We start from the raw sequence: 25,653 nt of genomic DNA, 5'->3' as shown, positions 1-25,653 counted from the left end.
CAATCTTTCCTCCTCAAGCTTCAATCCATTCCTGAATCTTTCCTCCTCAAGCTTCAATCCATTCCTCAATCTTTCCTCCTCAAGCTTCAATCCATTCCTCAATCTTTCCTTCTCAAGCTTCAATCCATTCCTGAATCTTTCCTCCTCAAGCTTCAATCCATTCCTCAATCTTTCCTCCTCAAGCTTCAATCCATTCCTCAATCTTTCCTCCTCAAGCTTCAATCCATTCCTCAATCTTTCCTCCTCAAGCTTCAATCCATTCCTCAATCTTTCCTCCTCAAGCTTCAATCCATTCCTGAATCTTTCCTTCTCAATGAATCTTTCCTTCTCAAGCTTCAATCCATTCCTCAATCTTTCCTCCTCAAGCTTCAATCCATTCCTGAATCTTTCCTTCTCAATGAATCTTTCCTTCTCAAGCTTCAATCCATTCCTGAATCTTTCCTTCTCAATGAATCTTTCCTCCTCAAGCTTCAATCCATTCCTGAATCTTTCCTCCTCAAGCTTCAATCCATTCCTGAATCTTTCCTTCTCAATGAATCTTTCCTCCTCAAGCTTCAATCCATTCCTCAATCTTTCCTCCTCAAGCTTCAATCCATTCCTGAATCTTTCCTCCTCAAGCTTCAATCCATTCCTGAATCTTTCCTTCTCAATGCAATCTTTCCTCCTCAAGCTTCAATCCATTCCTGAATCTTTCCTCCTCAAGCTTCAATCCATTCCTGAATCTTTCCTTCTCAATGAATCTTTCCTCAGCTCATCATTCCTCAATCTTTCCTCCTCAAGCTTCAATCCATTCCTCAATCTTTCCTCCTCAAGCTTCAATCCATTCCCTCTCATCCTATCACCCCAAGCCCTGTAAAAAGTCCTTCCTCAGCTTTCTTGGGAGGTCCCCTTTGAAGGCCAGGGGTCTCAGGACAGAGGCAGCCTGCAGGTCCCAGCTTGTGCAGGATGCTGAGCTGGCTGCCTGCAGTGAGGTGCCAGGGTGGGCACTGAAGGCAGGGGAGGTTGGGGGGGGTTGGTGCTCGCCTGCAGCCCTGCAGAGTGCAGAGCAGGCAGGGAATGAGCTGCTGCTGCTGAATGCAAAGGCTTTGTGGTCAAAATAGCTGTGGCCTGGGATGACACTTGGTGACATTGCTGAGAGCTACAGCCTGTGTCTGGTGACGTGGGGGAAGCCATCCCAAAATAGAGCTGGGGAGGGAGGCGTGCAGTGGGGGCACAGTTACCCAAGCCATTGACTCCAGGAGCTGTGGTGTGAGGAGAGGTAGAGAGCAGAATAAGCATTGTTGGGTTTGGGGTTTTGGGTTTTCACTGCTGGAGCTGTCAGATGTTGGAAACAGGTTGCCAAGAGAGGCAACCTTGGGAGATGGTGGCCCACAGGAGGGCCCCCAAAATGATCAGAGGGCTGCAGCACCTCTCTTATGAAGGCAGGCTGAGGGGGCTGGAGCTGTTCAGCATGGAGAAGGCTCCAGGGAGACCTTAGAGCAGCCTTCCAGTACTTGAAAGAGGCTGCAGGGGAGCTGGGGAGGGTCTTTTGGCAAAGGCATGGAGTGGCAGGACCAGGGGTGATGGCTTCCAGTTGGAACAGTTTGGATTTAGATGAGACATGAAGAAGAAATTCTTCTCTGTGAGGGTGATGAGACACTGGAAAAGGTTGCCCAGAGAAGTTGTGGAGGCTCCAACCCTGGAAGTGTTCAAAGCCAGCTTGGATGAGGCGTTGAGCAAGAAGCTGGGCTGGTGGGGAGGTGTCCCTGCCCATGGCAGCAGGGGTTGGAACTGGATGAGCTTGAAGGTCCCTTCCAATCCCAAACCACTCCATGGGTCTGTGTTTTTCTGAAGGTGGAGGTTGGTCTCTGCTCCCTAGTCTCAGGTGATAGGAGGAGAGGCAATGGCCTGAAATTGAGCCAGGGGAAGCTTAGGCTGGAGATGAGGAAAAGTTTCTTTGCTGCAAGAGTGGTCAGGGATTGGAAGAGGCTGCCCAGGGAGGTGATGGAGTCCCCATCCCTGGAGGTGTTCAAGAAATGTGTGGCCATGGCACTTGGGGCCAGGGTTTAGTGGCCATGGTGGGGTTGGGTTGCTGGTTGGACTGGATAACCTTGGAGAGCTTTTCCAACCCAAACAATTCTCTAAGTGTCCCCAAAATCACCCAGAACCACCCCCCCAAAACCCCAAAACTTGCAGACCTGCTGTGCAGCCATAGCCCCTGAGTGGGGTGGCAGAAGGAAGCTTCCTTCCCTGGTGCTGATGTTGTGGGGCAGCCCAGGGGAGCTGATCTTCTGCCTGAGTGGGTCAGCAAATGTGCTGCATGCTCTGCCTCTCCTGCCCCTTACAGCTTCTGTTATTAGCACAAATAAAAGCTCCTGGTGGACAAATCAGAGCTGCCACTTGCCCTGGGGGGACAGCTCCTTAGCTGGGGCAATCAAGGGGACAGCTTAATGTGAGGTTTGCTGCACAAAAGAGAGGCTTCACTAATCTGCCTGGGGTTTGGGTTGGGTTGGGGGTTTTTTTGTGTGTGTGTCCCTTCTCCTCTGGGATGAAGGAGTGGAGAGGAGAGGATTGATGGGAAGTGAGCAGCCTAGAGTGGGCTGGGAGCCTTTTTGCTGGTAATTCAGATGAAGGCAAAGCCTGTGACAACTTGGAGCAAGTTCTGCCTTTTGTAGTTGCCATCACTTTGTTCAGAGTCCTGAGGAGTGATTTAATTAAGTCCCTCATCTCCAGGACTTTCTCCTGCCCTTGGATTAGGTTTTATTGGGGGCCTGTGAGGTGAACTCAGCTCTTGCTGCAGCTGATCAAAGTTTGGCTTGGGGATTTTTGGGAGCAAAGTGGAAGCTTGCAGTGTGGTTGGGGGAGGAAGAGGAAAGCTCAGAGAGTAGGGGCAAGCAGGGAGGAAGGACTTGGAGAGCTCTCTTTGGTGTTTTGTGTTCTGCCAGAGAAGAAAGCCTTGCTGGGTGGAGAAGGATAAATTCATGGATTCATGGAATGGGTTGGGTTGGAATGGATCTTAAAGCTCAGCCAGTTCCAACCCCCTGCCATGGGCAGGGACACTTCCCACCAGCCCAGGTTGCTCAAGGCCTCATCCAGCCCTCCAGGGAGGCATCCACAGCCTCCCTGGGCAACCTGTTCCAGTGTCTCCCCACTCTCACTGGCAAGAATTTCTTCCTCATCTCTATCTTAAGGACAGACACAGGCAGGCTCCAAGCCTGGAAGTGTTCCAAGTTAGATTGGATGAGGCTTTGAGTGGGAGGTGTCCCTGCCCATGGCAGGGGGTTGGAACTGGATGAGTTTTAAGATTTCTTCCAACCCAACCCATTCTATGAATCTATGACCCTATGAGAATACAGGGCCAGAGCAGGTTCCCTCTCTGACCTGAGAACCATCTCATCCTGGGTGCAGTTGGTTGGGCTCCATGGTGTGCATGAAGATGCTTCAGGACAGTGTATGAGAATTTAGGACAAGAGGAAATGCGGGCATGAAAAGAGGGAGCAGCCTCAGGTTGCACCAGGGGAGGCTTAGTTGGACATGGGGAACAATTTCTTCCCCAAAACCATTGTCAAGCCCTGGCCCAGGCTGTCCAGGGCAGTGGTGGAGTCCCTGTCCCTGGAGGGGTTTCAAAGCTGTGGAGATGTGGTGCTGAGGGCCATGGCTTAGTGGTGAGCTGGCAGTGCTCCACTGGACTGGACTGATCCTGAAGGTCTCTTCCAACCTGATCCTGTGATTCCTTAGCAGAAGGGAGTCTGGGTGCAGTGGGTACCTGCTGGTGGTATTGCTGGATGGAGATGCTGAAGTTCTGCTATCAAAGGAGCATCTGAGAGAGAGTCTCATCAAAGAAACACCAAATGGTGGTGCTTTTGTGAGGGGCAGGAAATCCTGCTGAAGAGAAAAAGGAGAATGCAGATGATCCAAGCCCCTCCTGGAGTTGTGTGGGGGAGCTGTGTGCTGGATGGTCAGGAGGCACATTAGGAAGGGTGATGAGGGGGCTTGAGCATCTCCCCTGTGAAGAGAGACTGAGAGCCCTGGGGCTGTTTAGTCTGGAGAGGAGAAGGCTGAGAGGGAGCTGATCAATGTCTATCAATAGCTGAGGGGTGGGGGGCAAGGGGAGGGGGCCAGGCTCTTTTGGGTGCTGCACAGTGATATGCCAAGGAACACCAGGTTCAAGCTTGAACAGAGAAGGTTCCACCTCAACATGAGGAGAAACTTCTTCATTGTGAGGTTGACAGAGCCCTGGAGCAGGCTGCCCAGGGGGGTTGTGGAGTCTCCTTCTCTGGAGCCTTTCCAACCCCACCTGGATGTGTTCCTGTGCAGACTCCCCTGGGTGCTCCTGCTCTGGCAGGGAGCTTGGACTCAATGATCTCTGGAGGTCCCTTCCAACTTCTACTGTACTGTGAAGAGATCTTTAAAATCATGGAGTCCAACCATTACCTGGACACTGCCAGGTCACCACTGAATCATATCCGTCAGCACCACACCTCCCTGGCTTTGAAACCCCTCCAGGGGTGGGGACTCCATCTCTGCCCTGGGCATCTGCAACAGGTTGCCCAGAGAAAGTTCTGGAGCCTGTGTTACAAGAAGGATCTGGAGGGGCTAGAAGGTGCCCTGAGAAGGACCACGAGGATGAGCAGAGGGCTGGAGCTGCTCTGCTATGAGGACAGCCTGAGAGAGTTGGGGTTGTTCAGTCTGGAGAAGAGAAGGCTCCCAGGAGACCTTCTTGTAGCCCCTTCCAGTATTTGAAGTGGGGTACAAGAAAGCTGGGGAGGGACTTTTGAGGGTGTCAGGGATTGACAGGACTAGGGGGGATGGAGCAGAACTAGATATGGGGAGATTTAGATTGGATGTTAGGAAGAAATTCTTCCTCATGAGGGTGGTGAGAGCCTGGCAGAGGTTGCCCAGGGGGGTGGTGGAAGCCTCATCCCTGGAGGTTTTTACAGCCAGGCTGGAGGTGGCTGTGAGCAACCTGCTGTGGTGTGAGGTGTCCCTGCCCATGGCAGGGGGGTTGGAGCTGCCTGAGCCTTGAGGTCCCTTCCAGCCCTGACAACAGTTCCATGATTCTATGTGTTTAAGACCAGGTCGGATGAGCCCTTGAGCAACCTGCTCTGGTGTGAGGTGTCCCTGCCCATGGCAGGGGGTTGGATCTGGCTGACCCTCGAGGTCCCTTCCAGCCCTGCCAGTTCTGTGCTTGCAGCTGTGTCCCCCAGCCCCTGTGGCAGCGCTGGGTCAGGGCTCGGACTGGAGGCTCCCCCAGGCGCTCCCTGACTCTCCGCTTAGCCTCCTCTCTCCCTTCCCCCACCCCACACCCTCCCCTTCCTTTTTTTTTTTTTTTTTTTTTTTTTTTTTTGGTGTTTTGCTGTGACAGAAATGATTGTGGACAATCAGATGGAGACAGGGCTGCTGAAATCCGAGCTGAAGGACAAGGTCACCTACACCCTGCTGAGGAAGCACCGGCACCAGACCAAGAAGTCCAACCTGCGCTCCCTGGCCGACATCGGCAAGACCGTCTCCAGTGCAAGTAGGATGTTTACCAACCCTGATAATGGTAATGCAGAGGCTACCTGGCTATGGCCTTCCCCTTCTCAAGCAAACCCTCCTCCCCCCTCCACCACCCCCCACAACTAACTGCGTGGTCCTTGACAATTGCTTCTCTAACCTGTGCCCGGCACAGAGAGACCTGCACTGACCCCCGTGTCAGTGGTGGGCTCTGGAGGCTGCTCTGGCCCTGGCATGCTGCTCTCCCTGTATCTTCACTGGACTGACTGGGGCAGGAGGGGAGGCAGGCAGGCTGCAGGAGGCAGAGGGGAAGGCAGAGAGAAGCTGGTGTGGGAATAAGGATAGGAAAGAGATGTAGGGGGGAAAACATCTGAGCGAGCCTGGACCTAAAATGTTGTCTGCAGCAGGTTGCCCAGAGAAAGTTCTGGAGCCCTTGTTACAAGATGGATCTGGAGGTGCTGGAGGGTGTGCAGAGCAGGGCCACGAGGATGAGCAGAGGGCTGGAGCTGCTCTGCTGTGGGGACAGACTGAGAGAGTTGGGGCTGAGAAGGCTCCCAGGAGACCTCATTGTGGCCTTCCAGTATCTGCAGGGGCTACAAGAAAGCTGGGGAGGGACTTTTGAGGGTGTCAGGGAGTGATAGGACTGGGGGGAATGGAACAAAACTAGAAGTGGGGAGATTCAGATTGGATGTTAGGAAGAAATTCTTCCTCATGAGGGTGGTGAGGGACTGGCAGAGGTTGCCCAGGGAGGTGGTGGAAGCCTCATCCCTGGAGGTTTTTGCAGCCAGGCTGGATGTGGCTGTGAGCAACCTGCTGTAGTGTGAGGTGTCCCTGCCCATGGCAGGGGGTTGGAACTGGCTGAGCCTTGAGGTCCCTTCCAACGCAAAGCATTCCCTGCCCTGCAGCGATGAAGATGAGCTGAAGGCAGAGAGGAAGCTTTCCTGCAGGTTCCATTGCTGCAGCAGATGGTGCCAATGGCACCCCTGGTCACAAAATGACCTGAGAGTAACATCTGGCTTGCATTTTATTGCCATTCAATCATTGTCCAGTGTGGGTAAAGCTGATTCCCATCTTGCTTTGTCCCTCCTAAAGCTGTCTCATGGTGCGTGTCGTGACCGTGTCTCGGTGCCCTTAGAGCCTGCTGTGCTTGTGTGGTGTCCCTCAGTGTGTGTGGTGCATGCAGACAGCTAAGAGAGGCCCTGGCAGTGACCCTGACCCACCCCCACTGGGATTTGCTGTGCTCTTACTGGTGGTAATCAAAGGAAAAAAAAAAAAAAAGAGGAGTTGTAAGCCTATTGTCATGTCTGGGACTCGTGGCAGCTGCCTCCTGCTGCAGTCTGGACATCTGTCCAGAAGTGCCCATTTAAAACACCCAGCAAGCCAAGAAATTGCTTCCTTCTTGGTGCATTTGAGGCCTCTCAGCTCTCTGTGTCCTGCTTCTAAACCAGGCCCTAACCTTCCTCCCTAACCTCTTCTCATCCTTCAATAATATCTTCTCCTCCTCCTCAGCCTTTGGCTTTGGCTGCAGCTCTGTGTGTGTGTGCATGGGCAGAGATTTGTTGCTGCTGGTGGTGCATCCTTGTCCTGTGTGAGTGCCTTGGGGATGCAGCATGGAGAGGACAACACCAAAGTCCTGGAGTATGAAGCCAAAGAACATCCTGGGGGGTCCTCAGCAGGCACCCTGGGTGTTGTGCACAGCTGGGAGTGCCTGTGGAGGGCTGGATCTGAGAGGGGTCCAGCTGAGATGTTGCTCCTCAAGCCCTGCTGCTGGTTTCCCATTCAAGACCTCAAATCTGTAGGAGCCTCAGCTTTATTTTTTGCCCTTCAGCAGCCAAACACTTGAGGTCCCCTCAGGGATGCCTCAGTCATGTCAGGACTGGGCACCCAGTGAGTGATTTGGGTTTGGTTTCACTTGGGATCAAGCAAAAAGAGGAGAAGGCTGCAGGGAGACCTTAGAGCTGCATTTCAATATCTGCAGGGGACCTACAGGAGGGCTGGGGAGGGACTGTTCAGAAGAGGGTAGGACAGGGGGCAGTGGCTTGAAACTGGAGCAGGAGACGTTCAGGTTGGACACCAGGAGGAAGTTCTGTGCAAGGAAGGTGGTGAGACACTGGGACAGGTTGCCCAGGGATGTGGCTGAGGCTCCATCCCTGGAGACATTCAAGATCAGACCTGATGTGGCCCTGAGCAGCCTGCTCTAGTTGGAAGTGTCTCTGCTGTCTGCAGGGGGGTTGGCCAAGATGACCTCTGAGGGTCCCTTCCACCCCAATGCCATCTGTGAGAACAACATTCTCCAAGCCACGGGCCCCAGGGCTTTCTGCTGTGTCCTCTCTGCTGGCAGGGCAGGTGGCTGCTGTCTGCCTCAAGAAGGAAGGAGCAGCAGTAGGTAAAACACAAACCCACTGCCTGGGGAGGTGCCTGGAGCTGTCACTTACCACCTCCATGCCTCCTGCTCTTTCTGGAGCTTTGGGAAGATGCAGAGGTTGGCAAGATTTGAAGCACTGCAGGCTGAGGTGTGCATTTCCAAGCCCAAACTGCTCTGCTTGTGTCTCTGTGTGGCCCAAGCTGGCTCCTTCAGGGACCTGCCCTGATGTTTCTCCAAGAGCACCGTGTGTCTGCTGTCCTCCCTGACCCCACCACAACCTGGGACTGCTCAGCACGGCTGGCACTGCAGCTGCCTGGCTTGAGGGCTTGAAATCCCCTTCTGAGACACCTTGAACTGTAGGCAGCAGGGCTGGAGAGCTGGCTGCAGCCCACTGAAAGGTGGAGCTGCCCTGCCCCAGAGGTGTTGCCTTACAGAAAGGCATCACTGCAGCCAGCCAAACCTTCTGCCTCCTTCCTGCCTTGCTTGTGCAATTTCCTTCCTTACTTACCTCTTGGGTTCTTTTTTTCCTGTTCTTTCCTTTTGACTTTTGCTCTCTTCCTTCTTCCTCCTCCTCTGCTGCTGCTCCTGTCTGCTGCTTGCCCCCTCCAAGCACGCAGCCCCCTGGAGAGCTCCGTGCCCTGCCTGGCCACCCGCACGGCCGACGACGAGGTCCAGGTGCAGCGCAGCCCCAGCGTGGGATGGCTCAGTAAGTGAGGGGCAGGGGGACACCCTGGGGGGGCTGGTGGACATGGCAGGAAGAAGAAGAAAGAAGAAGAAGAAGGGGAAGAAGAAGAGCAAGAGGGAACTGGCACCAACCAGGCTTCTAATGCTTGCTGCTGCATTAACAGTGGGGAGGCTGCAGATGGATGGCTGCTGCTCTGCTCTTCTTCTCCCCTCCCTGCTCTGTTTCATTCTCTTTTGCCTTTTTGGGTTTTTTTTGGGTATTTTTGCTTCATCTGGGATGGAACAGGTAGGTCAGGCTGTGCTCCTCTTCAGGAGACACTTAGGGATGTCCCTTCCCTTGGGCTGTCAAAAGGGCTCCATGAGTTTTGCCACCGGTGCTGCGACTTAAACATTTTCATTGCCCTGGAGGGGGAGGTTTAGGTTGGACAAGGAGGTTGGAGCCAGGTGGGGGTTGGTCTCTTCTCCCAAGGAACAAGTGACAGGACAAGATTTTTAAGGTGAGGATCAATGAGGTCTTGGGCAGCCTGGTCTAGTTGGGGGTGTCCCTGTTGACTGTAGGGACTGGATGACCTTTGAGGTCCCTTCTGGCCCAGACCATTCTGTGATTCTAAGAGGAAACAGCCTCAAGTTGCACGAGAAGAGGTTCAGGTTGGACATGAGGAACAATTTCTTCCCCTAAGAGTTGTCAAGCCCTTGCCCAGGCTGCCCAGGGCAGTGGTGGAGTCCCCATCCCTGGAGGGGTTTCAAAGCTGTGGAGATGTGCTGCTGGGGGCCATGGTTCGGTGGTGAGCTGGCAGTGCTGGGTTAACAGTTGGAGTGGATGGTCTCAAAGGTCTCTTCCACCCAAACCAATTCCATGATTCTATGCAATTCCATACAAGAGGAGAGCTCACCCTTGCTCCCTCACTGACATTCCAGAGCTGGACTTCTCTCTGCCACTCTGCTTCCCGCTGATGATCCTTGGTAGAACATTGCTCCTCAGGAGCCATGCTGACCACAGAGGAGTGTGATGGTGCCCCAGGGAGGCTCAGCTTATTGCACTGATGGCCCCAGGATGTTCTTTGCAGGCCACAGCAACCTGCAGGCCTGGGAGGTTCAGGGTGCTCTCCATGAAGGGGATGGCTGTTAGTAGGGTGAGGTGATACCATGGAGGGCTTTGGACTTCTCACCTCACTTCTTGCACCAGGACTTGCCTGAGCACAGCCAGGGAGAGGCTCACCTCACCTTTCCCAGGCTCACCTCACCTTTCCTGGTTTAGGCTGAATCAGGAAATTCTCCTAAATGAGGAACTTTTCCTCCTCAGTTAGCAAGCTCCACGAGGAGGGTGGCTGTGGCATGCCCAAGGCTCTGGCAGGGGCACCTGTTGGGTCTTGCATTTCTAGCAGGGATTTTGTTCTGATTTTGTTTTTTTTTTTCTTGGCCTTTGCTTGGTGGTCAAGATAAAAATCAAGGATTTGGGGGAAACTTCTAAATGCAGGCTGGGCTGCTGTCAGGTTGCTCAGGTCAGCAAAGCTGGTGGAAGGTGAAGCTTGTGGTTTGCAGTCTGCGTTCTGAGGATGGTCAGAGTGGGGCTAGTCTGAACTTGAGGACCTTGTGAGGGCATCTTCAAAGGATGACCTGCACAGACACCACACTTTGGGGGCAGAACAGTCATGTTATGTGCTTTAGAAGTTTGGGCTGTCAGCAGGAAGTGCAGAAGTTTTGCAAGCAGATGGAGATAGGAATCATCCTCTCAGGGATCACCATCTCAGCCGGTGAGAGCTGTCTTTCAAGTGGGACTTGTCAGATGCTTGCTGCCTCCAGAGAAGAAAGAGAAGGTTGGAAGGTGTTAGGGTTGGTCTCTTAAGGCAAGGCCAAGCTGATGAGGGGGAAAAGGGAGGGGGAGTAAGGTCTGTGTGCTGTGCCAGGTGGTTGGAGTTAGGGCTGGTGTGCTCCCAGCTCTCGGTGGGGATGGCTCTCAGAAAGGAGGGCAGGTGCAGGCTTGCTTCCTCCTCAAACTCAGGTCCTCCTGAGCCTGGCAGGAGCTGTGTCACTGACTGAAGCAGGAGTGCTGGCACACTCCAGAGGAAGTGTCAGAGAAGGGAACATTCTCCTCTGACCTGCTCCAGTGTGCCAGCAGGAGCTTCCTGAGAGCCCTTTGCCTGAAGCTTGCAGGTGCCTTCTGCACAGGAGAGCTGAGGTGAGGGCTTTGCAGGCTGGGATGACCATGAGGGCCCCAGCTGTGTTGAGGGCTGGGTTTGTGGCTAGGTCCTGGGCAACCTGGCAGCATCAGGGTCTGTCCCAGCTGAAAGCAGGACAGCGTTGTGTTGCTGCTTTGGTTTTGTCTCCCACAGGTAGGGATTATGGAAAGTCCTTGGACTCTGTGCTGTCCTCAGAGCCGTGGGGACGCTGTGGGTCAGAGATGACCGAGTGCTAGAACATCTTCCTGTCCCATGTGCCATGTGAAGTCACAGAAAGCAGCCTGCCAGGGTCTGAAATTGCCCACATCAACCCCCCTTGGTCAAGGAAGGGTGTTGCTGTAGCCTGAGCCTCTGTGTTCTTCTGGCTGGCTGGAGGCAGGAGCTTTAACTGGTGTGCTGCCATTGTTCTTGCAGGCAGCCCAGCCATGGCTCACAGAAACCTCACTTCCACCAGCCTCAACGACATCTCTGACAAGCCTGAGAAGGATCAGGTAAGCTTCAGACTCAGCCTTTGCTGGGGGATGTCTGCCTGGGTTAGGAGCTGCATGTTGGGGACCACAGAAGTGAAGCAGGAAAAAAGGTGAGCAGGGCATGGCTGGGTCCTGAGGCTGCCTCCTGTGCACGGTCTGAGCAGCAGCCCTTGAAAACAGTAGGTGACACCCAGGAGAAAGGAGGGAGAAGATCCATGGATGTGATTTGGATCCTCCTCCTGCTGAGGAGGTCTGCAGGGGGGAGACAGCAGGGAGCTCAGGTCCTGCAGCCCTCTGGGGGTGTGCAGATCAGGAGCTTTAAGGGATAAAGCATCCCCACGACAGCAGCTGGGGGCATGGCAGAGGCTACCTGTGCACCACCTCAGCAAGGCAGCTCTGCTGGCAAGTAACCATGGAAGAGCAGCTCCAAAACAGAGAGCAGTAACTAAAACTGCCCTCCAGTGCCAATGGGACCAAGTCCTTAGCCTAGGGAGATGTTCTTTGTCCTTTCTGGGAGCTGAAGACTGAGTTTGGTTCAACTGGTGTCTGAATGAGGGCTCTGTGCAGAGTCCAAAAAAACCTTTGTCTTGCCTCAAAAAGTGTTGGGTTGTTGTTTGGTTTGTTTTTTCTTTTAACTCAAAGCCTGACTGTTTCTTTTGGAGAATCTCTTCCCCGCCACCTCCCCAAGCCTTTCAGTGTTCTCTAGCCCCATGGTTGCTCTGAATGCCAATGAGAGTTCCTTTGGAAAAGCATTTTGAGTAGCTGGCCATGACTCTGGTCCTTCAAATGATGCCTGGCTGGGGGCTTCTGTAAGGGCAGCTCAGCCTTAAAGGCACCCAGCAGCAGCAGCAGTGTAGGAAAATGAGTTCAGAGTCATTAAAAGCATCCCAGAATGGATTGGAATGGGCCCTCTGGAGGGCATCCAGTCCAACCCCTTTGCCAAGCAGAGTTACCTAGAGAAGGTCACACAGGAACATATCCAGGTGGGTTTGGAATGTCTCCAGAGATGGGGTCCTGGGGGGCAGTCAGAGGAGTGTGGCCAGCAGATGGAGGGAGATTCTCCTCCCCCTCTACTCTGCCCTGCTGAGACCTCACCTGGAATCTTGCATCCAGTTCTGGGCTCCCCAGGTCAAGAGGGACAGGGATCTGCTGGGGAGAGTCCAAGGGAGGGCTCCAAGGATGCTGAGGGGGGTGAGGAGAGGCTGAGAGCCCTGGGGGTGGTTAGTCTGGAGAACACTGAGAGGGGATTTGATAATAAATATCTGAGGGCTGGGGGTCAAGAGGCAGGGGACAGGCTCTGCTCACTTGCACCCTGTGACAGGACAAGGAGCAATGGATAGAAACTCCAGCACAGGAGGTTCCACCTCAACATGAGGAGGAACTTCTTCACTGGGAGGCTCACAGAGCACTGGAGCAGGCTGCTCAGAGGGGTTGTGGAGTCTCCTTCTCTGGAGACTATCCAGCAGCTCCATCTGGATGTGTTCCTGTGTGACCTGTGCTGGATCCTCTGGTCCTGCTCTGGCAGGGGGGTTGGACTGGAAGATCTCCAGAGGTCCCTTCCAGCCCCTAACATCCTGTGTGGTCTGTGTGATGGAGGCTCCACCACCTCTCTGGGCATCGTGATCCCTTCTTTAGCAGGGGGTTTGGACTGGGTGATCTCCAGAGGTCCCTTCCTCACCTTTCTCTGCTGGTGTGCCAGCCTCAGCTGTCCCTCCTGCTGAGGTACCTCTGGGTGGCTGTCAGGTTTCCAGTGTAGACTTGGGTGCAAACCCAGCTGCTGTGGGGCTGCCCCTGATGAAATCCATCAGTGAAGCCAGCTTGGAAGCATGCTCCAAGGTTTTCAGCTTCCAGAGCAGTCAGTGCCTGCCTGCTTGTAGTGAAACCCATTACTGGAAAGCAAACTGGTTCCAACAAGCCTCTTGGTTAATTAGCCCATGTCCTGCTGATGAACTTTGCACAATGGAGCCCTTGTGCTGCCTGCCTTTCCATGCCAGCCTGAGAAATCACCCCAGATCTCACTGCTGGTTACTGATTGACTGCAGCCTCTGTCTTGCTGGAGCTGGGGGAGATGCCTGGCACCTTTCTGGAGCACAGCTTTGCTTGCCATGGAGGAGGTGAGGGGATAACCCAGGCTGTAAGGAGAGCAGGAGCTGGACAGGGAACAGATTTCCCCACCTGGACGTTATTTGCAGGCTGGGACATCTGCCACTAGAGCAGGTTGCTGAGAGCCCCAACCAACCTGACCTGGAAGAGCTCCAGGGATGGGGCAGCCCCCACCTCCCTGGGCAGCCTGGGCCAGGCTCTCACCACCCTCATGCTAAATTTCTTCAGCTTCTCTCATGTTTGGGCTGAGCTGTACCTCTGACCACCTGCCTTGGAGTTTCACTCTGCCTTATCCCATGGGAGACATCTCAAACCACACTGTGCCCTTCCTCCTTTGAGCAGCCCTCTGGGCAGGACAAGTTTTGAATCCTTTGGTTGTCATTGATGGTGTCAGAGCCAAGTCAGCTCTCAGTTGACTTAGTCTTGCTGATGGGACAGTATTCCAGCTTGTTTCCAGCTTTGGCTGTGACCAAAAGTGGTTGAGGAGAGTCAAGGGCAGCCTTTAGCAGCCTGTAGGAAGCTGGGGAAGCTCCTGCTGCTCTTCCCACTCCTGTCCCCCACCTCCTCCTGTGAGGAGTCCTTTGGTTGTGCTCTGTTCAGATGTCCTTGGCAGCTGCCAGTGGCTGCATTGCCAGGACTTGTGTGAAACAAAAGGGGCATGGGAAGGAAATGGCTTTATCAGGGAGCTGGCTTGCTGAGCTGATGCAGAGGCATCTGGAAGGTGAGGAGATGTTGGGAGAAGGGGAGTTTCCTCACCTGCTGTTATCTCCTCTTTGCGCGTGGGACAAAGCCCAGCGGGTCAGTCAGAGAGAGGCACAGAAGCCTCCTCCTGCTGCTGCTGCTGGTGGTGTGTCACTGTTTGTGTTCACATTGGTGTCTCCATACCCACAGGGAAACCCTGCCAAAGCCAGCTCTGAAGTTCAGGCAGAACTTGGCCCTGTTGAGAGAAGCCCTCCTGCCTTCCCCCAGGATGGGAAGGGTGCTGGGGGGGGGGGAATCCCAGTGCTTGGAACAAAGTCCTGTGATTGCTGGTGGGAGTGATTCACTGCTTTTGCTGCTTGAACATCTCCTCAGCTCCAGGGTCAGGGGCAGACATTCCTCACTGGGAGGTCTGTCAGCCTGCATGACCCAGCTTGAAATGCACTGGGGATGTCCTCCAGCACAGATCCTGCCACCAGCCTGAGGGGAGGGAGAGCTTCAGGGAGTTTGGGTAGCTGGGAGTTCATTCACTTTGGCTTTTGACTTCCAGCTTCTGGGAACCTGCCCAGTTTGTGGCTGCTCCCTGCCCGGGGTGGTTGTGGCTGCTCCCTGCCCGGGGTGGTTGTGGCTGCTCCCTGCCCGGGATGGTTGTGGCTGCTCCCTGCCCGGGGTGGTTGTGGCTGCTCGCTGCCCGGGATGGTTGTGGCTGCTCCCTGCCCAGGGTGGTTGTGGCTGCTCCCTGCCCGGGATGGTTGTGGCTGCTCCCTGCCCAGGGTGGTTGTGGCTGCTCCCTGCCCGGGATGGTTGTGGCTGCTCCCTGCCCGGGATGGTTGTGGCTGCTCCCTGCCCAGGGTGGTTGTGGCTGCTCCCTGCCCGGGATGGTTGTGGCTGCTCCCTGCCCGGGGTGGTTGTGGCTGCTCCCTGCCCCGGGTGGTTGTGGCTGCTCCCTGCCCCGGGTGGTTGTGGCTGCTCCCTGCCCCGGGTGGTTGTGGCTGCTCCCTGCCCCGGGTGGTTGTGGCTGCTCCCTGCCCCGGGTGGTTGTGGCTGCTCCCTGCCCCGGGTGGTTGTGGCTGCTCGCTGCCCGGGGTGGTTGTGGCTGCTCCCTGCCCAGGGTGGTTGTGGCTGCTCCCTGCCCCGGGGTGGTTGTGGCTGCTCCCTGCCCGGGGTGGTTGTGGCTGCTCCCTGCCCGGGGTGGTTGTGGCTGCTCCCTCCCTGGCATTGTTCAAAGCCAGGCTGGATGGAGCCCAGACCAAGCTGGGCTGGAGGAAGGTGTCCCTGCCCATGGCAGGGGTTTGGGACTGGATGACCTTCAAGGTCCCTCCCAACCCAACCCATTCTAGGATTCTACCCTTGCCACGCTCCAGGCTTGGGGCAGAGGGGCTGGAAAGTTGCCTGGCAGGAAAGCACCTGGGGTGCTGGTGGACAGCAGTTGAACATGAGCCAACTGCATGCTCAGGTGGCCAAGGAGGCCACCAGCATCCTGAGCTGGATTGTTCCCCTGGGGCTCACCTTGGCAGTGTCTGTGTGTGAGCAGGCTGAGGGTGGGGGGATGCTGCCTGTGGGCCGCTGGTGTCTTCTGCCCGAGGAGGAGACCTGGGCAGGTTGTATTCCACCTTCCTAAGGAGAATGGCTTTTCTTGTCCCTCTCTCACTGCTGCAGCTGAAGAACAAATTCATGAAGAAGCTGCCTCGAGATGCTGAGGCCTCCAACGTGCTGGTTGGGGAGGTGGACTTCCTGGAGAGCCCTTTCATTGCCTTCGTCCGGCTGCAGCAGGCGGTCATGCTGGGGGCTCTGACTGAGGTCCCTGTGCCCACCAGGTGAGAGACTTCAGCCCCCAGGCAGGGCCACAAGGGCTGAGAACTGTGTTCAGAACAAAGGCAGCAGGCCAGGAGGTGCCATTCTCCATGGGTGTCCATCGTGGGCCATGCACAGCCATCAGGATTCTTGGGTTAAAGTAAGAGAAGTCACCCTCCTGCTCCAGGAGGTTCAGAGCCTGGGTTGGGCTGTAAGGTACAAGGTGTAAGCCATGCAGACATCAGGCAAGTCCTTCTGCAGCTGCAGAAGAGAAGGTTCTGGGGAGACCCTAGAGCAGCCTTCCAGTTCCTGAAGGGGAGTGCTGCAAGAGGGACTATCCAGAAGGGGCTGTGGGGATAGGATGAGGAGCAATGGTTTGAAAATGGAGCAGGGCAGAGTTAGGTTGGACATCAGGAAGGAATTCTGGACACTGGAACAGGTTGCCCAGGGATGTGGTTGAGGCTCCATCCCTGGAGACATTCAAGATCAGACTGGATGTGGCCCTGATCTGGTTGGAGGTCTCCCTGCTGCCTGCAGGGCTGTTGGACAAGATGACCTTTGGAGGTCCCTTCCAACCCAAACCATTCTATGTGGGCAGACCTCATCCCCCTCTACAAGTCCCTCAGAGGTGGTTGGAGCCAGGTGGAGGTTGGTCTCTTCTCACATGCGTGTGCCCTGTCCCACCTCAGGTGGTGACAGCAGAGGATGCTTTTCTCTGCCCATGCTGAGGTCCCTTCCAACCCATCCCCTTCCATGAACCTGTGAGTCTGTTTGGGTTGGTTTGGGGTTTTTTTTAAGCAGATGGACAGCAGGCAGTGTTTGTTTTGGTACTGGGAGCCAGGAAGCTCTATCTGGGGCTGCTGAACAACCTCATTACTCCGCAGCATTAATCAAGTTGTGTCCTTCCATGCCAACAGGGCTGCTTTTCCCTCCCCCCTCCTCTCCAGGAAACAATATTGTCCATTTGCTGTCCTCCCAACCAAGCACTGGCCCTAATCAGGGCAGAGAGGCTCATTAGGTGGCACCCAGGAGGGATGAAGAAGCCATTTGCAAAGGCTGCATCCTGTGAAATTCAATCAGGGAAATCCCAGACCAGCCCTGGGCAGGCATCTCCTCACTCAGCACTGAGCCTTGGCCATCTCCTCTTCCTCTTGTGGTTGTGCACTTCACAGCCCACAGGCTCCACAAGATGCTGGAGCCTTCCAGCTGCTCTCCTCCAGGGCTTCTCTCTTTATTCTGTTAAATGATCAATTGGCCAAAGCAGGCTCTGCAAGAGCCAGGCAGTGCAAAACCATCTGGGGGGGTTCTAGAGGAGCTTCAGCTGATGCTTTAGGGCTGGGGATTGCTGCAGGGCAATCATGGAGTCAGAGGATAGTAGGGCTTGGAAGGCACCTCTGGAGATTATTGAGTCCAGCCCCCCCTGCCAGAGCAGGGTCAGCCAGGGCAGGTCACACAGGAACACATCCAGGTGGGTCTGGAAAGTCTGCAGAGGAGGAGACTCCACAACCTCTCTGGGTAGCCTGCTCCAGGGCTCCAGCAGCCTCACAGTTTCTCCTCCTGTTGAGGTGGAAGTTGGCAGTGGTGATCCAGGTTTGTTGAGTAGCCACAGGATGATCTGCATCTGTCTCTGTCAGGTTGGTGTGAGGGTTGAACACCCCTGGGGTGGGCACAGGGCTGAAGGGGAGGTGACCTTTCGTGGCCATCTCTTCCCTTGGTGCCAGTTGATGCTTCAGGTGGGCTGTGGAGGTCAAAATCCTGTGCACTTGAGCAGCTAGAGATCCAGTTGCAGACAGCTGTCCCAGGGCTGAGGGCTGGCAGCACTGCCTGGAAGCTGTTGCCCAGGAGAAACCATTGTATGAGGTGAAACATCTCAGGCAGTGCCAGAGCATTCAGGTCCTTCTGGCAGTCCCTGGAAGGGAGCCAGCTGCTGGAATGATTTCTCACCCCCCTGGAAAACCAGGAGAGTGCTGAGCAGCAGCTTCTGGAGCTGTGAAGCTGCTTGCTATTAATTAATGCCTCTGGGTGATTTGCACCTCTGAAAGAGTTGCCTGGGGAGCAGTTTGTCTTCAGCTTCATTTTAGAAGAACTTGTGGGACACAAGGGAAAGTTGCAGGAGGTAGGAGGAGAGCAGAGGGCATGACCTGGGCGTGTATGGCTCAGTCCATGTGAACCTGAAGTGAAAGCCTTGAAGAAGTCAGCTGGGAAGTGTTGCTGTTAGTAAAGCCCTTTGCTAGGTCTTCGTGGATCCTGTCCCACTGCCCTGATGCCTTATGGTATGAGAATTTCAGACCCCTTGAGCAGAAAGGGCTTCTCCTGGGCAAAACCTCATGGTAGACCTTTTCCTGCACCTGAGCAGTTGAGGCATGAAGCCCTCAGAAGGGTGGGAGGGCTCTGGTGGGTGGGGGATACTCAGAGCAGAGATTCAGGGCTGCCTTATTTATTGATTCATTGATTGCTGAGCCATGGTTGGGAGCCACATGGGAGGTGCTGAACCCTCAATGAGAGCTGAGCCCCAGCAGAGCATTAGCAAGCAGGTGGAGTCCCAGCTGATAGCCTGGAGGGGCCATGTGGCTTCCAGGGAGCAAGCTGGGGGGCTGAGAGCATCTCCTCTCTGTGCCCACTGCTCTGCTGGCCCTCCTGCCTCCACTCAGGACTGCAGCACCTCCCTCATGGGGACAGGCTGGGAGAGTTGGGGCTCTTCAGCCTGGAGAAGAGAAGGGATCTGGGGAGACCTTAGAGCAACCTTCCAGTACCTGAAGGGAGCTCCAGGAGAGCTGGGAAGGGACTTTTGACAAGGGCTTGGGAGCGCCAGGACAGAGGACAATGGCTTTGAGCTGCAGAAGGGAGATTGAGACTGCAGATGAGGAAGAAATTGTTTGCAGTGAGGGTGGGGAGACACTGGAGCAGGTTGCCCAGGGAGGCTGTGGATGCTCCCTCCCTGGAGGTGTTGGATGAGGCCTTGAGCAGCCTGTGCTGGTGGGAGGTGTCCCTGCCCATGGCAGGGGGTTGGAACTGGATGAGCTTGAAGGTCCCTTCCAACCCAACCCATTGTAGGAGTCTCCTGGCAGCAGCCAAGGCAGGATGGAGTGGGCAGGCTCTGAGTCTCCTGCTCTGCCCAGCTTGGAGTTATCTCCTGGTCAGTGCTGTTGAGTTTGAACAGGGCTGGGCCATCACAGAGTGCAGTGGGTTGGAAGGGACCCTCCAAGGTCATCTTGCCTGAGACTAGATGACCTTTCAGGTCCCTTCCAACTCAAGCCATTCTCTGATCCTGTGCCAGAGGACACTCAGGTGTGTCCCTGCCCTTGCAGCTGTGTGGGGCAAGCACCCTTCAGTCTTCTCCTGTCCCCTCAGGCAAAGGAGAGTGGAACAGCACCAGGGGTTAGCACAGGTGTCTTACACAAGGAGCTTGAGCTTAGACACAGGACCAGAGAGCTGCCCATGGAGGGGGAAGAGCTTTCTGTGGTGCACAGGCTGTGGCTTCCTGACCACTCTGTGCTTGAGCTGCATCCATCATGGTGGTGGGCATTGGAAGAAGGTCCTTCCTTCCCCTCATCCTGCAGTCTGGCTTCTTGGATGGTGCTGACACCTGTGCAGGGCTCTGAGAGCACCTGGCCATGGTGGTGGTCTCAAGCCTTGTCCCAGACACCCTGGTGGGCTGCAGGCTGCGACCTCCACTCCCGAGTTGTTGGGAGGCCAACTGCCAGCCTCTGGATCTCTAACAAAGCTCTTCCAGGCTGGATTTCTGCCCAGATCTTCTGCCAGTGGTACTTGTGGTGATCCTAAATGGGGGTAACCTGTTTGTCTTCTCAGGTTCCTCTTCATCCTGCTGGGACCGAAGGGCAAAGCCAAGTCCTACCATGAGATCGGGCGAGCCATCGCCACCCTGATGTCAGATGAGGTGAGTGCCATCACATCTCCTCTCTCAGGGGGCTTCTCCCAAGCTTCACTTCATCAGCTTTCCTTCCATGCTGGGAAGGGGCATCCCCATCCTCAGTGTCACCTCCTCCTCCTGCAAAGGCTGCAGAGATGCCTGAGGGGGATTTGGGACAGCTCTGGTGGGGAGAGACTGAGAGAAGTGAAGCTTTTGGGGTTGGAAAAGAGCAGCCTGAGGGGGATCTCATCAATGCTGAGCAATACTTCCAGGGTGGGTGGCAGGAAGATGGCACCAGGCTTGGTTCAGTGGTGCCCAGTGTCAGGGCAAGGCATAGCAGGCACCAACCTGACCATCAGAAGTTCCATCAAGACTGTGATGTGAGGAGGAAGAAGTGAGGTGGAACTTCTGTAATGTCAGGGGCAGGCTGCCCAGGGAGGTGGTGGAGTTTCCATCCCTGGTGACATCCCAGAGCCACCTGGCTGTTCTCTGTGTGACCTTCTCTAGGACCTCTGGAGATCATCCACTCCAACCAAGGCAGGGGGGTTGGAGTGGATGATCTCCAGAGGTCCCTTCCAACCCCTCCTGTGGTGTGATTCCAGCTGTCCACAGAGCTCTTTTACCTGGCTTCGTGCTGCCCTGCTGCTGAAAATTGGCTGTGTGGACCAAAAGGCCTTGCAGGGGCTGCCTGTGGAGCCTGGGCTGCAGGGAGCACAAGCGTTTCTCCTAGCTGGAGCCTCCCTTTTCCTGCCAGGTTTTCCATGACATTGCCTACAAAGCCAAGGACCGGCAGGACCTGATCGCTGGCATCGATGAGTTTCTGGATGAGGTCATTGTGCTCCCCCCTGGAGAATGGGATCCAGCCATCAGGATAGAGCCCCCCAAGTCCCTGCCTTCTTCAGAGAAAAGGTACAGGCAGGAGGCAAGGCAGTGGAGAGTTGGTGGGAAGGGCAAGGTGCTTTGGGAAGCTCAGGTTCCTGCAGCTCTATCCATTTAGAGATCTTTCCAGGGCTTCCTGGCTGGCTGGAGGAAGTCCCTGCAGCTTTGTAGCCTCTGAGGTGATGCTGCAGGCACCTGGTGACATGCACAGACCCCTTGAGGGTCTGCTTGGTCTTCCCAGCATTGCACTGTGGCTGTTGGCAGGTCAGCCTTTGAGGCTCCTCTGTACCACCTGGCTTCAGGAAAGGTTGTGGAGCACTTCTCTGGAGGGAGCATGGGTGGAGGATGTGGGGGGACTGTCCCTAGGGGGGGTCTAGAGGCAGGACAAGGTTGGACTGGATGATCTGGGAGGTCTCTTCCAACCTGGGTTGATTCTATGATTCTAAGGGGGAATGAAGCTGAGGGAGAGCAGGGTTAGAGTGGAGCTTAGGAAGAAGTTCTTCAGTGTGAGGGTGCTGAGATTCTGGAACAGGCTGCCCAGGGAGGCTGTGGATTCCTCCTCCCTGGAGGTGTTCAAGGCCAGGTTGGATGAAGCCTTGAGCATCCTGGGCTGGTGGGAGGTGTCCCTGTCCATGGCAGTGAGGTTGGAGCAGATCATCTCTGAGGTCCCTTCCAACCTGAGCCACTCCAGGATTCTGTGGTTCTGTGGTGTGGAGCCCTCTGGCTGTGAGCTTCTGTTTGGTTTGCTTTCTTGCCCAGGAAAAACATGTACTCTGGTGGGGAGAACCTGCAGATGAATGGAGACACTCCTCATGATGGAGGGCATGGAGGGGGTGGCCATGGGGACTGTGAGGAGCTGCAGAGAACTGGCAGGTGAGTGACACACTGCTCAGAGGGAGGCAAGGGGACAAGGTCTCTCTCTCTCTCTCTCGCAGAACTGTTTTGCCCTCTTCAGCTTTCCGTTCCTGGAGGTGTTCAAGAAGCCTGCAGATGTGGAGCTTCAGTTTAGTGGTCATGGGAGTTGGGCTGGACTTGATGAATTTAAAGGTCTTTTCCAACCTTAGTGACTCTTCTTTTCCAACCTTAGTGACTCTTCTTTTCCAACCTTAGTGCCTCTTCTTTTCCAACCTTAGTGCCTCTTCCTTTGCAACCTTAGTGCCTCTTCTTTTCCAACCTTAGTGCCTCTTCTTTTCCAACCTTAGTGCCTCTTCCTTTGCAACCTTAGTGCCTCTTCCTTTGCAACCTTAGTGCCTCTTCCTTTGCAACCTTAGTGCCTCTTCCTTTGCAACCTTAGTGCCTCTTCCTTTTCCAACCTTAGTGCCTCTTCCTTTCCAACCTTAGTGCCTCTTCCTTTCCAACCTTAGTGCCTCTTCTTTTCCAACCTTAGTGCCTCTTCCTTTCCAACCTTAGTGCCTCTTCCTTTCCAACCTTAGTGCCTCTTCCTTTCCAACCTTAGTGCCTCTTCCTTTCCAACCTTAGTGCCTCTTCCTTTCCAACCTCAGTGCCTCTTCCTTTCCAACCTTAGTGCCTCTTCCTTTGCCAACCTCAGTGCCTCTTCCTTTGCCAACCTCAGTGCCTCTTCCTTTCCAACCTTAGTGCCTCTTCCTTTCCAACCTCAGTGCCTCTTCCTTTCCAACCTTAGTGACTCTTCTTTTCCAACCTTAGTGACTCTTCTTTTCCAACCTTAGTGCCTCTTCCTTTCCAACCTTAGTGCCTCTTCCTTTCCAACCTCAGTGCCTCTTCCTTTCCAACCTCAGTGCCTCTTCTTTTCCAACCTTAGTGCCTCTTCCTTTCCAACCTTAGTGCCTCTTCCTTTCCAACCTTAGTGCCTCTTCCTTTCCAACCTTAGTGCCTCTTCCTTTCCAACCTTAGTGCCTCTTCCTTTCCAACCTTAGTGCCTCTTCTTTTCCAACCTTAGTGCCTCTTCCTTTCCAACCTTAGTGCCTCTTCCTTTCCAACCTTAGTGCCTCTTCCTTTCCAACCTCAGTGCCTCTTCCTTTCCAACCTTAGTGCCTCTTCCTTTGCAACCTTAGTGCCTCTTCCTTTGCAACCTTAGTGCCTCTTCCTTTGCAACCTTAGTGCCTCTTCCTTTCCAACCTCAGTGCCTCTTCCTTTCCAACCTCAGTGCCTCTTCCTTTCCAACCTTAGTGCCTCTTCCTTTGCAACCTTAGTGCCTCTTCCTTTCCAACCTTAGTGCCTCTTCCTTTCCAACCTTAGTGCCTCTTCCTTTCCAACCTTAGTGCCTCTTCTTTTCCAACCTTAGTGACTCTTCTTTTCCAACCTTAGTGCCTCTTCTTTTCCAACCTTAGTGCCTCTTCTTTTCCAACCTCAGTGCCTCTTCCTTTGCAACCTCAGTGCCTCTTCCTTTGCAACCTTAGTGCCTCTTCCTTTGCAACCTCAGTGCCTCTTCCTTTGCAACCTCAGTGCCTCTTCCTTTGCAACCTCAGTGCCTCTTCCTTTGCAACCTCAGTGCCTCTTCTTTTCCAACCTTAGTGCCTCTTCTTTTCCAACCTTAGTGCCTCTTCTTTTCCAACCTTAGTGCCTCTTCTTTTCCAACCTTAGTGCCTCTTCTTTTCCAACCTTAGTGCCTCTTCCTTTGCAACCTCAGTGCCTCTTCCTTTGCAACCTCAGTGCCTCTTCCTTTGCAACCTCAGTGCCTCTTCTTTTCCAACCTCAGTGCCTCTTCTTTTCCAACCTTAGTGCCTCTTCCTTTGCAACCTTAGTGCCTCTTCTTTTCCAACCTTAGTGCCTCTTCCTTTGCAACCTTAGTGCCTCTTCCTTTGCAACCTTAGTGCCTCTTCCTTTGCAACCTTAGTGCCTCTTCCTTTGCAACCTTAGTGCCTCTTCCTTTGCAACCTTAGTGCCTCTTCCTTTGCAACCTTAGTGCCTCTTCCTTTGCAACCTTAGTGCCTCTTCCTTTGCAACCTTAGTGCCTCTTCCTTTGCAACCTTAGTGCCTCTTCCTTTGCAACCTTAGTGCCTCTTCCTTTGCAACCTTAGTGACTCTCTGCTGGCTGTCTGGGTTGGGCTGTGACCCACAGAAAGTGTCCTTGGGATTTTAGTGCCCAGCTTGGGACCATCTAAAGGGTTCTGAGCATCCAGCCTCAGCAAGTTACAAAACTGTGAGGCACCTGAGAGTGAAAGATGCTGCAGGTGGGGGTTGGATGACCCATAGGGGACGTAAGGGTGGCAGGTCCAGCCACAGGTTCCATCTGGCTTGCTGGGGGTGCTGTAGCCCAAGGGCTGAGAGCTTCCCTTTTGCAGACATTCCTGCTGTGGTTTTTTTCCTCAGCTGAAGGCTCTTTTGGGACAGCAACACAGAAGGTGACCAAAGTGTGCTCAGGATTCACTGACCCCAGCGTGGGGGTGGGGGTCAGAAGGGACCTCCGAAGCTCATCCAGTCCAACCCCCCTGCAGCCAGCAGGGACAGCCTCCACCAGGTGGTTGGACTGGGTGAGCTTGGAGGTCTCTTCCAACCTGGTTCACTCTGTGATAGATCAGGCTGCCCAGAGCCTTGTTGAGCCTAACCTTGAAGGTCTGCAGGGATGGGACCTCAACCCCCTCCCAGTGCCACCCGGGAGCCATCCCTGCTGTGATGTGATGACCTGACTCCTTTCAGATAACTACTGCCCCTTTGGCAAGGCTTCTGCTGGCTCCCTTGGGTTCCCAGCAGTGTCAGGCATTCAGCAGGAGCCTCCCCTTGCTTGTGCCTGCAGGTTCTGTGGTGGCTTGATCAAAGACATCAAGAGGAAAGCTCCCTTCTTCGCCAGCGACTTCCTGGACGCTTTGAACATCCAGGCCCTCTCAGCCATCCTCTTCATCTACCTGGCCACAGTCACCAATGCCATCACCTTTGGAGGGCTGCTGGGGGATGCTACAGAGAACATGCAGGTTAGCAAGAGCCTCCTGAAGCTGCAGGTCTGGATTTGGCCAGGGAGGTGCTGGAGCACCGAGGAAGTTTGGGTTCTGGGGGCAGATGGTGGAGTCATGGAATGGTGGTGGATGGAGAGGATCTCCAGGGACCTCCAAGGGTCATCTACTTCCAACCACCCTGCAGTGAGCAGGGATGTCCCCAGCTAGACCAGAGTGCTCTGAGCCCCATCAAGCCTGGCCTTGAATGTCTGCAGGGATGAGGCATCCACAGCCTCCTTGTTCCAGTCTCTCCCCACCCTCATTCTCAAACAATTTCTTCCTCATCTCCAGTCTCAGTCTCCCCTCTCCCAGCTCAAAGCCATTTCCCCTTATCCTGTCACCACAAAAGTCCCTCCCCAGCTTTCCTGTAGCCCCCTTCAGGTACTGGGAGCTTTCTCTACTGGAAGTCTCCCCAGAGCCTTCTCTTCTCCAGGCTGAACAGCCCCAGCTCTCTCAACCTGTCCCCACAGGGGAGGTTTTCCCACCCTCTGATCAGCTTGGTGGCCTCCTCTGGAGCTGCTCCAATAGTTCCATGTCCTTTTTGAGTTGGGGGCACCAGAACTGGACACAGTCCCCAGGTGCCATGGCCACAGGTTCCTGGTGACTCCATCCCCTTGCTGGGCAGCCTGACCCCTCTTTGGTACAGAAAGGATGCCTCTGAGGGGCAGGTGAGGCTGAGACAGCTGCTCTTGGGCAGGCAAGGAGTGATGCTGAGCCCCTCTGCTCCTCCTGCATTACTCATGGAGGGGGCCCTGGTGGCCAGCACCTCTGGAACCTCTTCCATGTGTCTGTAGCTAAGAACAGTGACTCTTAGAAACTCAACCCTCTGAAGGCAGCTTTGAAAGAGGCAGGGCAGGCTGGGATGAGGGATTTTCAGTGCCTGACCCAGCAGCAGTCACTCAATCCTTGACAAGAAACAAGAAGTGGGACCCCTGATGTGGTAGCCCCCAAAAGCAGTGTGGCCAGAGATGGAGAGAGGGGATCCTGCCCCTCTGCTCTGCTCACCTGCAGGGCTGTCAGTAGCTGTGGAGCCCCCAACACAGACAGGCTGATGGAGAGGGTCCAGAGGAGGTCACGAAGATGATCAGGGGGTAGAGAACCTCTGCTACAAGCACAGGGAGCTGGGGGTGTTCAGCCTAGAGAAGAAAAGGCTGCAGGGAGACCTTAGAGCTACAGTTCAGTATCTGAGGGGGAGCTCCAGGAGGGCTGGGGAGGGACTGTT

At 54.7% G+C, this 25,653-nt stretch overlaps 1 protein-coding gene across 3 annotated transcripts in view; it reads left to right on the top strand.

The window, feature by feature from the left end:
• Positions 1–25,653, top strand: part of SLC4A4 (solute carrier family 4 member 4) — a 121,069-nt gene that overhangs the window by 59,288 nt on the left and 36,128 nt on the right. For 2 of the 3 annotated variants that reach the window (XM_054392253.1, XM_054392254.1), the window contains exons 5-11: positions 5,345–5,524; positions 11,119–11,195; positions 15,636–15,793; positions 19,581–19,668; positions 20,396–20,550; positions 21,280–21,393; positions 24,236–24,410. In XM_054392253.1, coding sequence (XP_054248228.1) covers positions 5,345–5,524; positions 11,119–11,195; positions 15,636–15,793; positions 19,581–19,668; positions 20,396–20,550; positions 21,280–21,393; positions 24,236–24,410 — 947 coding nt within the window. Of the gene's footprint in view, positions 1–5,344; positions 5,525–8,450; positions 8,547–11,118; positions 11,196–15,635; positions 15,794–19,580; positions 19,669–20,395; positions 20,551–21,279; positions 21,394–24,235; positions 24,411–25,653 lie in introns of all 3 variants that reach the window. The other variant, XM_054392255.1, reaches the window with a different exon arrangement.

The sequence above is a fragment of the Indicator indicator genome, chromosome 25 (genome assembly GCF_027791375.1).
Source record: "Indicator indicator isolate 239-I01 chromosome 25, UM_Iind_1.1, whole genome shotgun sequence".
NCBI classification, from domain to species: Eukaryota; Metazoa; Chordata; class Aves; order Piciformes; family Indicatoridae; genus Indicator; species Indicator indicator.
Note: the sequence above shows the minus strand (reverse complement) of the source record. Positions and strands in the feature narration are given on the sequence as shown.